The sequence below is a fragment of the Penicillium macrosclerotiorum genome (assembly GCF_028827735.1).
Source record: "Penicillium macrosclerotiorum strain IBT 26536 chromosome Unknown utg000010l_segment0_segment0, whole genome shotgun sequence".
In the NCBI taxonomy this organism is placed as follows: domain Eukaryota; kingdom Fungi; phylum Ascomycota; class Eurotiomycetes; order Eurotiales; family Aspergillaceae; genus Penicillium; species Penicillium macrosclerotiorum.
The window spans coordinates 2,723,984-2,738,235 of NW_026643089.1; the positions used below are offsets into that span (position 1 = coordinate 2,723,984).

Sequence of the window (14,252 nt, forward strand, 5' to 3'; positions counted from 1 at the left end):
GTATTCGCTATCAGCGATCGGGATGCCCAACTTGGGTGTCTGGGAAACCCCCACAGACCCCGCAAAGAAACGAGTCTGGGGAAAAATCTGGGGCCGTGGGCCCCACTGGAGAATTCATAAGCATACGTAGTAGTCAGATACGCAAGCTCCGTCATTCCAGATCTCATGGATGGACCTAGGGCCTATGTAGCGGATCCTATCCTGGCTATTGATGTTCCTAGAATTGCTGATCCTCGTTTTATACACATGTTGACTAGGTAACAGAATATTAGTGAAATTGGCCATGGAGAATTGAATGTTTGATCAATTCCTGGTCCACAAATTAATACCCCATTTATCATTTCTTCAACAGGCATGCTGAATGTGGGGCTTTGCCCGCATTCAAATGAAGACAAGAGGAGAGTTCCCAGTGGAGACCCGGCTCCTTCCATACGAGATCCTCGATGACCCTGATACATCCCTAGTGATACCAAGACATCCTGCCCCGCCGGATCTAGCGGTCATAAAGTCGTCGGCAGTAATCGCTCGAAGGTGGGGTCAGAAATGGTAATCAGGCATATTTACAGGCCATTCCATTGGAGGCGGCTCCTGCATATATAGATCCTGAGTCCAGCGCAACGCCAGCAGTGATCAGGCGCTCTTTAAATTTAGCAAGCAGCGGCCACCCGCGGTCACTGAAAACAGGATCTGAACTTCAGGATGATTGTCGAAAAGGTTGAGGAGCTCATCGCCCTCATATCTGCCCAACGTATTCTGAGCCAGCCATCATGGAACCAGGTCAGGGTTGCCACCCTATATCCCTGGGTGTTGGGTGTCATTGGAGTATGCCTGATGATAGACTACGCCCGCATGCTATATTTGTATTTTCAGATGGCAAGTTCACCTCAAAAAGGCCAAGGACTCACCCCAGTGGCCGGAAACGCGTTCATACTGACACTGAATCCTGAAGCCACCCGGCCCGCTACCTTTACCAATCATCGGGAACACGCACCTCCTTCCACCGAACAAGCCATGGATCTACTTTGAGCAGCTCTCAAAGCAATATGATTCACCCCTGATCACCTTCTGGACCGGTCGCCGGCCGACCATCTGGATCTGCGATGCCTGGGCCGCTAGCGAGCTCCTCGACAAGCGCGCCGCCATCTACGCATCCCGCCCGCGCATGGTCGTCTTCAGCGAGCTGGGCGCCGGCCAGTCTAACCTCGTCAACATGTACTACGGTGATCGTTGGCGTCTGCACCGGAAATTGACACATATGGGAGTCGGCCTGCAGCAAGTCCGCAATTATCGTGGCTTCCAGAATGACGAGAGCAAAGTGGTTGCGCTGGATCTGCTGCAGGAGCCGACGCAGTACGTCAAACATTTCGAGCGGTATGCGACGAGCGTCGTCTCGATTATCGGCTTTGGGCGGCGCGTGGCGACATTCATGGATCCAATCATTACGGAAGTAATTGCAGTCATGCAGCGCGCAGCGGAGCTGAACGTGCCCGGGAAAACCTTTCCCATGCTGATGGAGTCATTTCCATGTACGTGGACCCTTGTATTGGTCAAGTCTCATGAGGATTGAAACATTTGAAGAAGCAAGCGTAGAGTTGCACTGAATTACAAGACGCTGATACTCTACAGTCCTCGCCAGATTTCCTAACTGGATGGCACCGTGGAAACAGGGTCTGGGTGGAGGACAAGGCCGTGGCCGGCCCTTCTTCTACGCGTTGGCCGAGGAAGCAGCCCAGAACCCGGACGCAGACCAATGCTACGCAAAGAAGATCTTCGACGAAGCGCCAAAGCACAACCTCTCCCGGATGGAGATCTCCTCGCTCTCAGGCAACCTCTTCGGCGCGGGCAGCGACACCTCAAGCTCGACGCTGGTTACCTTCATCCTCGCCTGCTGCGCCTTCCCGGAGACCCTAACCAAAGCATGGGACGAGCTAGACCGCGTGGTGGGTCCACATCGAAGCCCGACATTCCAAGATGAGCCAGAGTTGCCGTATGTGAAGGCTTTCATGAAGGAGGTGCTGCGGTGGAGATCCGTCGCCATTATTGGCGGACAGCCGCATGCACCGATCAAGGACGATCGCTATAAGGTATGGAAGCCAAGCAGCTGTGCTAAGCACTTTCCCGCATCCTGGCAAGCCAGATCCAACTTTCAGAGTCGGCTCCAAGAACGGCGTGGATATTATGAGTACTGATCACTTGGCCTCTAGGGCTGGCTGATTCCCAAACACACCTGGGTCCAGGGGAACGTCTGGGCCATCCACCACCACGAGCGAGAATTTCCTGAACCAGACCGCTTCAACCCCGATCGCTATATCCAGGGGAGTCCTGACCAGCGTCCATTTCCAAATGAGAAGGGGTACATGACCTTTGGATGGGGGCGGCGCGTGTGCAGTGGCCAGGGACTGGCGGAGCAAGGAACATTCATCACGATCGCACGGCTGCTTTGGGGATTCCGAATCGAGAAGGCGCTCGATTTTCAGGGCCAGGAGATTCCCGTGGACATTTTTGATTTCACGTAAGTGCCCTCTTCCCAATCCAAGTTCGGTGTCTTCTTCTTTCATGTCTTGACACGTACTCGGTATAATTGAAACTAATTGCCGGGAGGGCCACATCCTGGCCCGCGAGTGACCCATCTAGTAATGGCCTCAATATGCGGCCTAATCCATTTGAGTGCCGGATCGCACCGCGCAGTCCGGAAATCCGCACGACCATTGAGAAGGAGGGAAGGCTGGCGTTGCAGGACCTATCTTCCTATGAAGGGGAGACCAAATATCGCATGAGCACATATTACGCCACCGAGACGCTCTGACGGGGGTCTCTACTTGATTTTCTGTCATTGAAGAAGTGGACATTCGCCGGCTAGGATGGTGAAGACAGATGCCGGGGGCGATGAGTATGGAAGGCAACCTTTGAACCTCTTTGGCTTTTTGTATACTCCGGCAAGACAGGTCCTTCTAGATCAGCCGAGGGCAGGGCCACAGTGGGTACAATTCTCCGCAAGCAAGGACGACACTGGTGGAGCTGGCATTGGATAGGCTGGCGCAATTTCAGAGGGCACCCCGACTCTATACTCCAGATGGGGAAAGACCCATGTACGATGTATCAGAGAGAAGATTATCAAATTGACACACGTTTGCGATTGACGTCATAACCGCTGCCATCCCAAACTGACATTTGCCCGAATCTGCAATGCTGGCGAGACTCAATCCAACTCATAGCAAGGAGGATTGAGTGGCGCGTCGATCCACGCGGGAGACGGGTAAAGCTAGAAGGATGTGAATGTCTTGATGACTCGACTGGCTTTAGGGTCGGGCCATCGGACAAGGGGGCCATTCTCCGTGAAGAGCCGGTTCGTCGAGCGCAAGCTAATAATACCACGCGATAACCTGGCTCATGGCCATTGACCTGGGGTAAAGGTCATGATCACCCTTGGCAAACTCAACGGGAGCGTGCAATCGGCAAGGCACGAGTCCAAAATCTGCCGTGTTGCCCGCAAATCCCATGTACGAGCAGCATCACGAGAAGTCGACCGGGGAGGAATTAGCGTCGAAGGTCTGCGCAATGTTCCAGGATTCCGGCGGATCTTCGGAGGGGAAAGATAGCACATTTGAGAGCGGGCGAGAGGTCTCGGCAGATGAAGCAGCGCAAAAGAGCCGGGGGTGTCGGTCCAAAGTTCTCGGTTCCCCAGAGACCCAGTGAACAAGGCTTAGCGGCCAATGGCGGAGCCCGCCAGTCCCCCCGATCGCCTGCTTGCCGAGCGGCGACTCACGGACTTCCGAATGCACGCCACAAAGTCAATGGGGGCAAAAAATCGAACCTCAGATATCGTATTGCAGGCTGTAAAGCTGAGCAAGAGAGCAGCAGTGTACTGATGAGATTCTGCTTTGTATAGTGATTGTCCCTGAAGCCCCGTCGGAGGAGTCCAGGGCAACAGTTGAACCTTCCACGTTATCGGCCTCGTCACTCCGAGTCCGTGAACAAACGGGGCCCGCCTGGAGCCGCCCAGTGCCATCCGGGCTAACTCCGATCAAGCAGTGAGACAGCTCTCGATAGTCGGTTCATGCTGGCATCCTGGTGCATTCCCCAGTCTGTGGAGAAGCAAGAGGGTCGCGAAAGGCCGATCAGTGTGCCCACCCCCCTTTTTCGCTAGAATCCCGGACAAAACCATCAAATTAAAGCGATGGGCGGAATGTATGTTAAAAGGGAGGCAGGATGGGGTTCCTGTGGCACGGGTGGGACGGCAGACGTTCGGCCAACTAAACAGCTCACCCGCAAATTGCAATTTTTCTTGAAATAGCCACCGTTGGCCAGGGGCATACGAGTCTTCAATCGAGATTTTCTTTTTTGCTCTTTGCGTGGGTAACGCTTTCGCTTGTGGTCTTGTATTCTCCGCGCATTTGCACTTCTGGTATAGGTCGGGTCGAGTCTGTTCAAAATTTGTTTCGCCCAGCATGAAGGTGCAACAGGCAAAGGTGCCATTGGATGTGATCGTAGTCGGGTATGTACAAAAATGATAGCGATCGACTATGGTAGACGTCCAGGTATTAACATCCTCTAGGGCCGGTACGCTTTCTTCCCAGATTACATATCATTGGGGTGCTCTCCAGAGAGGAGCTCAATTGACGAATCCTTGTAGGCATTGGCGGCATAGCGGCTGCCCTGACGCTGGGACTTCGAGGTCACCATGTCGTGATTCTCGAGGCTGCCCCCAAAGTATGCTATTCCCACCCCTGAGAAATTGAAATATTGGCTGCGATGGTGTGACTAATAATTGCCGGTCTAGCTGATGGAGGTTGGAGCTGGAATCCAGGTCTCCCCAAATATGTTAAGACTGTTTGAGCGTGAGTCAACCGCGGCTTCACTCAATTATCTTTGAAGAACGCCACTAACCGAGGACCTGAATTTCAAGGATGGGGTGTATCGGATTTGATCCATGCTCAGGACGTGGCACTCGAGCACATTCACGTCCGACGATGGGCAGACGGCGAATTGCTCGCAACTATGCCCGTGAACAAGACGTTTGGGCAGCAAGTGGTCATCCACCGTGCAGACCTGCACAATGCTCTAATTGACAGGGCATTGGCTTTGGATAACGTCGAGTTGCGGGTGAATTCGACGGTCACGAATGTTGAATTCAGTCCGGCTACTGTCACACTTGCAAACGGCACTGTCGTCCGCGGCGATGTTGTGATCGGTGCTGATGGCATCAAGTCGACAATTCGTGGACATCTACTGGACGATGCGTCCCTCAAGGCGATTCCCACGGGTGATGCTGCATACCGCATTGTGCTGCCGCGCAGTGTGATGGAGCAGGATCCTGAATTGAAGGAGCTCATTGACGAGCCGCAGGCGACTCGTTGGCTGGGGCCTTCGCGCCACATTATCGCATACCCCGTTCGCAACCATGAACTGTATAACGTTGTCCTGCTTCATCCAGATCGGCAGGAAGTCGAGGAGTCATGGACGACTAAGGGCTCGAAGCAGGCGATGGTCGACCATTACCAGGGCTGGGACCAGAAGGTGCGCAAGCTGATTGACTTGGTGGACGCCGACGAGGTTCTCGAGTGGAAGTTGTGTCTGCATCGTCCACTCAAGACGTGGATTCGCGGGTCGGTGGCCTTGATCGGTGATGCGTGCCACCCCATGCTGTAAGTAGCAAGAAGCCTCTCTCCCCTGCTCGTTGTGCAACGCTAATCCGGGCCAGTCCGTACGTCGCTCAAGGCGCGGCTCAGGCCGTCGAGGATGCGGCTGCCCTCGGCGTTCTCTTATCCGCCATCTCGGCCCGGCATGAGATTCCTCGAGCTCTCCAGGCCTACGAGAGGTCGCGGAAACAGCGTGCCGACACAGTGCAGCAGTCTGGCTCCGAGAACCGTATCACCCTGCACCTGCCCGATGGCCCGGAGCAGGTTGCGCGCGACGAGCAATTCCGGGCATCGTCAAACGGATCCAATCCGGATAAGTGGTCGGATCGCGAGACCCAGCGCATCCTCTGGGGCTGGGATGCTGAAAAGGCCGCCCTGGATACCTGGACTGGTACTTGAATCCATACCCCGATTCTTAGTCACGCTAACTTGCCGCCAGGTACCGATCCAGAAGCCAAGGTCAACGCCAGCCTGTAACATGGCTGATACCGCTGAACTCACAAACCATTACTATTCAACATAATAAGCTGCATGGCATTGCCCCAACAGAGGGGCATTTACGACTAGACTCAACAGATAGGGGCTCACGACTTCATTCCACATGACGAGACCCGCGGTGACCGGGAGCCTCGGTGGCTGGATATATGCATTCAAGCAAGTGTAAATAAAGGTTCATCTACTTCATCTATAGCCGATAGGCAGAATACAAACATACTATATGAGAACACAGAGGAAAAATTTCCACAATTGCCACTTTTTCTATTTCATTATACAATTCATTCAGTCGGGGAAACAATTCACTGCATCGTGGTAAACATGAAAGGAAATCCCAATTTTTTGCCTCATGAAAGCCAGTGATGCTCAGCATATGGCTTCAATCTGACTAACCCCGTCCGAAGGGTCGACGAGATCATCAAGAGTATTTTTGCTCCATTTGCGTAGAGGATATTTTACAGCTTCTCGCCAGCAGCGGCCTTCATCTGGCCGTACTTCTTCAGGCGGATAGCAGAGACGTTGATGAAGCCGGTAGTCTCAGCGGGAGAGAAGTCACCGATCTCGTCCATGGAGGACTCAGTCATGTCGTACAGCTTCTCGGTGTCGGAGTGGCGGCCCAAGACGGAGACGGTGCCCTTGTAGGCACGGCAGCGTACCAGGCCGTTGACGGACTTCTGGGAGGCGGTGATGGAGGCCTCCAGGAACTCGCGCTCAGGGGAGAAGTACATGCCGTTGTACAGGAGCTTGGAGTAGTTGAAGGTGACGAACTGGTCACGCAGGGCACGAACCTCACGGTCCATCACAAGACCCTCAAGGTCACTTGAGACCAAGTTAGTCGTGTTCAAATGGAGGCTTTTAATTTGGGACATAACTCACATGTGAGCGGAACGCAGGCAGGTAAGACCGGGGGTCTCGTAGCAGCCACGGGACTTGATACCGATGAAACGGTTCTCGACCTAGACAAGGGTCAGTAAATAGAGTCAGGGAATTAGTTGGACGCATTGAAAAAATAAAATAACGTACGATATCGATACGGCCGACGCCGTTACGGCGGGCAATAGCGTTGGCAGTCAGGAAAAGGTCGACGGAATCAGTGACAGTCTTCTGCTGGCCCTTCTCGGTGTACTCGAGCTTGACGGGAATACCCTTCTCGAAGTGGATGGTGAAGTCCTCAGGCTGGTCAGGAGCAGTCATGGGGTCCTGGGTAAGCTTCCACATATCGGTGGGGGGAGTGATGTTGGGGTCTTCCAAGATACCGGCCTCATAAGAGCAGTGGGCCAGGTTCTCGTCCATGCTCCAGGGCTTAGACTTGGTGGAGGTGACAGGGATGCCCTTCTCGGCGGCGTAGGCGAGGAGATCGTTACGACCGACGAAGCGCTCATAGAAGACGGGATCACGCCACGGGGCGATGACCTTGATGTTGGGCTGAAGAGCATAGAAGGCAAGCTCGAAGCGGACCTGGTCGTTACCCTTGCCAGTGCAGCCGTGGGAGACGGCGAAGCAGCCCTCGCGCTATCGTAGAAGTTGCTGGATTAGAAACTACCGACCACATGAGGAGGGAAATTTTCAGGTATCCTACCTGAGCAACGGCAATCTGGGCACGAGCAATGACGGGACGAGCGAGGGAAGTGCCTTGAATGCCGGTTAGTAAAGGGATAAAAAGATACGGATGCCTCAAGAACAAAAAGACAACTTACCGAGCAAGTACACATTCTCGTAGACAGCATTGCAAGCAATGGCGGGGAAGCAGAGCTCCTCGATGAACTCACGGCGGATATCGACGATCTCGCACTTGAGAGCACCGATCTTCAGGGCCTTCTCGCGGGCAGCCTCGAAGTCCTCTAGGGGGGAAGTTTTAGCGAGGCGTCGCTAGACCGCGGGCATTGATTTCAACTATACCTTCCTGGCCAACATCGGCCACTGCAGACAGTCTTAGCATTTATTTTATAATAGCCCCCGTGATGGGGCTCTACTAATGGCGCATACGACTTACTGAAACACACAACCTCATAGCCCTCCTCGATCAGGTACTTGACTGGAACAGGGTATTAGCGATTGCCATTGTGCAATTGAGGGCGATCAATTCTGCAGCAGATAGTCATACGGATACAGCTGGTGTCGAGGCCACCAGAGTAGGCAAGGCAAACCTATTCAATCAACGGGTCAGCCGAGCTGGGAGAGGGACAAATGGAGGTGTAGCGGGTGGGATGAGAGTGGCGGTCTGGAAGTGGGCAATCGAATTTGCGGCGACCGCGAAGCATCCAATTGAGGCGACATACCTTTCCCTTGGACATTGTGAGTGTTTAACGGTGTATATGAGACGAGCGAAAAGGCGGATGGAAGCAGTGTTGAAGAAGGTCAAGAAAGGAATTGAGTCATCCGAAAAAAAGGCGGGTTTTTGGTGCGGGCGGGGGGAGTCACACCTCTTGGCGCCGACACCGGCCGATAAGCCCTGATAAGAGTGAACACACACCGCATCCACGGGAAACGCCAGGGCGATCGGATTATCGATTTTGACTGCACAAACTACTGGGGGGAGGGCTCGTGCAGGGAACAACCATCTCCACTTACTAGCTGTGTCTGCAGGTAGCTCCCACAAATAGCAATGAGGGTGTCACGAAGCGCAGCAGAATTCCTGCTCCCCCGCCATCCCTCTAATTCTATGACTAATCTATTGGTTTGCCCAGGCAGGCTGTTGACTGTAAGTGCGGACATTCCGGGATCCATACGGACGCCGAGCTAATGCTTCTACTTTTATGCTGAATGGTATGAAGCAATACAGGAATAACCCGACTTTCTAGGATTGATCGAAGTCACATCCACCTTAGCTTTGGCGCACGGTTCCCATGGAAAACAGCAAGAGCTCTTCCGTCATAGCGCCTCGGGAGCCGCCTCCAGTGTTTGGCCTGTTTGTACGGGCGGTTATTCGCGGCGCATCCCCCGCAAACCCCCCCGATACGAGACCAACTGGAGAAATGCCACCCCATAAAGTGAAGTCAGGGCCCTGACGGCACTTTCTTCATGCGTATGTCCTTGGACTCACATATTTCTATCCTTCGTCTCTCAACGACTCAGAGATGGCGTTGACGCCTGCTGCGCGGGGTCTGATCCCTCGAGTCTCTCGCCGATGCTATTCCGCAGCTCCATCCCCGGCGGCAAAGCTCAACTTACCGATCGACTACAAATCCACCCCCTTGCTACATCATACACCCTCTTCATTATCAAATATCCCAGATTTCCCAGCTGCAGCCACTAGCAAGCGGATGAACTTCTTCCAGTCCATCAACTCCGCCCTTCGAACCGCCCTATCGACCTCGGACAAGGTCTTACTTTTCGGTGAAGATGTGGCATTTGGAGGTGTCTTTCGCTGTTCTATGGACTTACAGACGGAGTTTGGCTCAGATCGAGTATTTAATACTCCGTTGACGGAGCAAGGGATTGCGGGATTCGCCATTGGCGCCGCCGCCGAGGGCATGAAGCCCGTCGCGGAAATCCAGTTCGCCGACTATGTCTTCCCGGCGTTCGATCAAATCGTCAACGAGGCGGCAAAGTTCCGATACCGAGAGGGAGGGACAGGCATTAATGTGGGTGGCTTGGTCATTCGAATGCCATGCGGTGCCGTCGGGCACGGTGCACTGTACGTACAGCGGATGCGTCTCCCTGGCCTTGAAGGTAGCCTCTAACGAAAGTCTGGCATAGGTACCACTCACAGTCCCCAGAAGCACTTTTCGCACATATCCCTGGCGTACGAGTGGTGATGCCACGCTCTCCTTCGCAGGCCAAGGGCCTTCTCCTGTCCTCCATCTTCGAACACAACGACCCTGTCATCTTCATGGAGCCTAAAATACTCTACCGAGCCGCTGTTGAACATGTCCCCAACGAATACTACACTATTCCATTGAGCAAGGCCGAAGTAATCAAACCAGGCAAAGACTTGACAATCATCTCCTACGGGCAACCTCTGTATCTTTGCTCGGCTGCCATCTCTGCCATCGAGAAGACCATGAAGGGCGTGAGTATCGAGATGATCGATCTGCGCACAATCTACCCGTGGGACCGTCAAACCGTTCTTGAGAGCGTCCGCAAGACCGGAAGAGCTGTTGTAGTTCACGAGAGCATGATCAACTACGGTGTTGGGGCTGAGGTCGCCGCAACTCTGCAGGAAGGCGCTTTCCTCCGGTTAGAGGCCCCTGTCAAGCGAGTTGCCGGATGCACCACACACACGGGTCTTTCCTATGAACAGTTCGTTCTACCTGATGTTGCAAGTAAGTTTCACTAAAGGCCTGTCCTCTTGAGCATGGTATGCTGACCAGTCTTCCTATTTGTAAAGGGATCTACGATGCCGTTAAACGGACACTGGAATACTGAATTGGCTTTGGGAGGTCTTTTGGAACGGCATAATAGATCACAGTGCATCATTTCGATATCATTTCTTCAAACAAAGCTATAACAACGAGATCAATAGAAACAATACATTGCTATGGCCATCAACATTCCACTACCGCCCGGACGATTTCGCTAGGTAGAGAAATGGCCTCCCTGGAGCCTCCTGGGAAGCCAAGTCCGCCATTGGGCATCGATACTTGGAAGAATCTGACGCTAGGTCAATGAGAATTGAGTGTCCGGTTAGGTGTAAACGCCTCTCCGGTGCCTTGGTCGTCCGGTGTTTGTAAACCATTAGCGCGACACTGGTGCATGGAACAAAGATATATTGTCAGACGAGGTGGCTCAAAATACGTTTCATGAACTTGAGCTTCTTAATCCATAGGGGCATAAAACAATAGTTCAATCTGCCAGTTGTAGCACCGGTAAATCGATATGGAGCCTAAAACTGGCGATACAAATCTCCAGGCTGTGCTGAAGATTTGTACAGAGAGCATATGCTTGAGTGGAGAGAATAATGCGACGGCACTGGAGGCAGGCCTGTACCATCTTATTATTGTCTTGGGTTGGCTCCAACATATTCCACCACCAGTTAGAAGCTTTTCAGATTGGAAAATATACTTATTACATCATACTGTCGAGGTGGGTGCCAAGAATCGGCAATTGCGTGTCGGGACTGCGATGGCATGGCGTTCCACTGCGGCAGGCCCTCACGCGGCCCGAAAACCTTAAATCGCCAGGATGAACGACACCCGAACCATCACAACAGGAGATATTGGCAATTTCTAGCCCATATTATGATTCAGATCAAGATTAAACTTGGGGGAAGCATAAAAAGTATCCCAGAGCTTGATTGCTCAAAGTTCAATGACCTGACATCGATTTTTGAGAGTAGACTTTGTGTAAACCGAGATTGATCTATGTGAATGCTGTGCGAGCATAGCCCACCCGACACATTTACAAAAGCTAACAACTGCCTCAAATGCCCACGAAACTGGGCCAAGACAGATAAGCTTGAAGATTACTATTTAATGGCTAATCAACCTTAACTTGAACCAAATCGGATCGTAGGGGGGCTGAAGATTTCACAAAGAGACCTGGGGTTTGTCCTATGAGATTGGGATTTTTGAACTAAATATAAAATCCATAAAACCCGATTTCTCACCCAGAACACTTGGTATTCCAATTCTTCCTTGAAATAGGCTTGAAAGAGTGATTCTCAACAGACGAGATAGTTTTCAGCGACTTAATAGACTCGATGGTAGCCATAGAGGGTGAAAGGACATGAAACCATGAGCATAGTTTCCTGAAAGGCACCGCACAAAAGTGAGAGATACTAATCGGGATACCCAGGGACAATAACATCAACATAAATTGAGACCTCTCACACTCACACAAGTTCCTCTTCTTTTCTCCTCAACTTTTTCGCACACTTGCCCTCGTTGTCACCAACAACGAGACAACCCGTCCGAAGAGCGTCCTGAACGTCTTTTGACATTTTTGTATCCCTTGCGCAAACAGTCCTAGCAATGGGGCTGTTCACCGACTTCATTGCCCCGGTCTTCGGAGTGATTTTTTGGGGCTTCCTGGACTTTGGCCTCCGCCTCGTCGCATGTGCTGCACTATGTGGCCTTCTTGCCTTTGGCCACATCTGGGCGGTGCGTTGGGCCAAGTCGAAGGTTCAGGACGTGTGTGCCCGCATCGGCCGCTCTCTGCTTGCAGTGAAGTAAGTTGATATGTTGACATGTTCAAATGACGTGACATGACCCTCCCTCCCATGATGTGACCACATCAGGCTGACTAGATCAAACAGCGATGAACCAAAGGAAGTGCCTCTACCCGAGGTCACCACGACGACCGCCACCAAGGCGACGACCAATCCTGAGTTCACAACATGTGAGCTGTCCAAGTCCGAACTGAGCAAGCTGAAGCTGCTCCGCCGAATCAGCCACCCCACGTCTGGCAGTGGATTGTGGGACTCGCTCCTAATCAATGGGAAGGCTGAGTCTCTCTCCGCCCGCGAGGCCGACCTCGCCAAACGGGAAGCCAAGCTCGTGCGTTCTCAGCACCAGCTGGCTCGCCAACGTGGACTCGCTGACGGGCGAGAGGCATCGCTCGACTCGTTCGAGACGCACCTTGAGGAACGTGTGCAGTCACGCCTCGCCGTGCTCATCCAATCTCAGCAGGAAGGCAGCAATGTCATCCACCGGGATGCGGCTCGAGAACAACTGCGCGCACTCTTTGAGGCGGACATGGCGCAACAAAATGCCAAGCAGGAGGAAACCGTCACCAGCCTGCGCTCCGAACTCGAGAGCTCCGCCTGCGAGGTCCTTGAACTCAAGGACAGACTCCGGGAGCTCAAGGGCAAGGAAGCCAAAAACGCCGGCAACAAGATCGACCGAGAGGTCGTTGCACAGATGTCAGCAGAATGGGAGCGGGACATGGCCGCTCTAACGCATCAACTCAAGGATGCGATTGACAGCCGCGCCCGCGCCGAACTGCAAGACCGTGCCACCCTCGAGGCGCTCAATACGGCCAACGGAGAGCGCTTGCGCCTCCAAGGGGAATGTGTGAAGATGAAAAATCGTCTTCGCAATGCTGCTGCCCGCAGCAGCCAAGAGCAATCCGGCTCCGTTTCTCAAGAGTCCCACGCAGCCGCCCTGGCCGAAGTTGCCCGGCTCAATGCAGTGGTCGATGAGCTTACCCGCCGCAACATGGCGAATGACGAAGAACTGCAGCAGCAGCGCGTCAATACCGACGCCTCATTCACCGCGTTGCAGGATGAACTTGCCCGGGTAGAGGAGGAGAAGCGATTGGCCCAGGCCAAGGTCCGCGAACAAGAGTCGATTGTCGGAGAGTGGTGCAAGAGCTGGGCGGATGAACACGCCCAAGGCATCGCTGTTGTCATGCAGAAGGCGGACGCCTCGGTGAAAGTCGCCCACGCCCAACTTTCCATGGCAAAAGCAGAGATTGCCGCGCTCAAGGCATTGCGCGACGACCCGGAGAGCTTCTTCGAGGGCCCTCTGGACCTGCACCACGAGCCTGAGCCGCTCCGCAAGCTGAAGCAGGAGATCGAGCAGGAGCGAGTGGTTCGACAGGATCACCTTCGCGACCAGAAGCCTCGCCTGCAGAGGATCCGGAACGCCTGTAATGGCCTGCAGAAGGCATTCCAGGAATGCGAGGATGCGTGGGGCCAAAACGACCCTTTCTTCCATGCGAGCTTCTTCGCAGGAGACAGCGAGGTAAGGGCCCACCTCCGCAACATCCCAGCAGCCCTGGATGCGCTCCATGAGTCGCTGATGCGCGACGTCGACGGCAATGAGCTGCGCACCCCGAGTCCCCTGCCGCCGCCCCCACCGATGTTTGAGGAGTCAGAGGTATCTGAAGAGGATCCATTCGAGTGGAACCCGCCTCGCAACCTCGCTGAAGTGGACCCAAGCGGCCCCGGTGCTCAAGGCAGCGCAATCCTCGCCAGTGCTGCGGCGGCTGTCACCATTTCGCCGGCCGAGGCCAGTCGGGAAACCGACCCGCCTCCCGCTGCTGCGTCTGGCCCCGCTGCCCCTGGTATTGCCGCCCCTCGTCTCGCCAATCCGATGCGACAGATTAGCTCTCAAAGCAGTGTTGCAAGAAAATTGGCCCGGAGAAGAGGACGCCGATTGTGCTAGTCATGCCAGACGAAGCACCGCTGGTTGAAGGAAAAAGAAAGCTGCCAGAAGTGCCGAGACCGGCCCCACA

General features: G+C 53.8%; 6 protein-coding genes across 6 annotated transcripts; 4 read left to right on the forward strand and 2 right to left on the reverse strand.

Moving 5' to 3' along the window:
• Window positions 1-699: 699 nt before the first annotated feature.
• On the forward strand, window positions 700-2,806 carry N7462_010577 (cytochrome P450; the record flags this gene model as incomplete). The annotated part of the gene is made up of 5 exons (XM_057082291.1): window positions 700-822; window positions 950-1,526; window positions 1,627-2,084; window positions 2,205-2,512; window positions 2,602-2,806. The coding sequence occupies 5 exons, from the start codon at window positions 700-702 to the stop codon at window positions 2,804-2,806; spliced, it is 1,671 nt and encodes a 556-aa protein (XP_056929331.1).
• A 692-nt stretch (window positions 2,807-3,498) lies between these two features.
• N7462_010578 (uncharacterized protein) lies at window positions 3,499-3,696 on the forward strand (the record flags this gene model as incomplete). Its single annotated transcript, XM_057082292.1, has 1 exon — window positions 3,499-3,696. One exon carries the CDS (start codon window positions 3,499-3,501, stop codon window positions 3,694-3,696), a length of 198 nt encoding a protein of 65 aa, XP_056929332.1.
• Window positions 3,697-4,448: 752 nt separating this feature from the next.
• Window positions 4,449-6,116, forward strand: N7462_010579 (putative salicylate hydroxylase; the record flags this gene model as incomplete). Its single annotated transcript, XM_057082293.1, has 7 exons — window positions 4,449-4,495; window positions 4,556-4,593; window positions 4,634-4,710; window positions 4,781-4,838; window positions 4,907-5,645; window positions 5,702-6,030; window positions 6,079-6,116. 7 exons carry the CDS (start codon window positions 4,449-4,451, stop codon window positions 6,114-6,116), a joined length of 1,326 nt encoding a protein of 441 aa, XP_056929333.1.
• A 473-nt stretch (window positions 6,117-6,589) lies between these two features.
• N7462_010580 (argininosuccinate synthase) lies at window positions 6,590-8,428 on the reverse strand (the record flags this gene model as incomplete). The annotated part of the gene is made up of 9 exons (XM_057082294.1): window positions 6,590-6,953; window positions 7,011-7,090; window positions 7,158-7,646; window positions 7,714-7,766; window positions 7,832-7,975; window positions 8,034-8,054; window positions 8,128-8,169; window positions 8,239-8,281; window positions 8,414-8,428. The coding sequence occupies 9 exons, from the start codon at window positions 8,426-8,428 to the stop codon at window positions 6,590-6,592; spliced, it is 1,251 nt and encodes a 416-aa protein (XP_056929334.1).
• Window positions 8,429-9,211: 783 nt separating this feature from the next.
• On the forward strand, window positions 9,212-10,502 carry N7462_010581 (2-oxoisovalerate dehydrogenase subunit beta; the record flags this gene model as incomplete). The annotated part of the gene is made up of 3 exons (XM_057082295.1): window positions 9,212-9,771; window positions 9,834-10,399; window positions 10,465-10,502. The coding sequence occupies 3 exons, from the start codon at window positions 9,212-9,214 to the stop codon at window positions 10,500-10,502; spliced, it is 1,164 nt and encodes a 387-aa protein (XP_056929335.1).
• A 2,777-nt stretch (window positions 10,503-13,279) lies between these two features.
• Window positions 13,280-13,807, reverse strand: N7462_010582 (uncharacterized protein; the record flags this gene model as incomplete). Its single annotated transcript, XM_057082296.1, has 1 exon — window positions 13,280-13,807. The coding sequence occupies one exon, from the start codon at window positions 13,805-13,807 to the stop codon at window positions 13,280-13,282; it is 528 nt and encodes a 175-aa protein (XP_056929336.1).
• Between the last annotated feature and the right edge of the window lie 445 nt (window positions 13,808-14,252).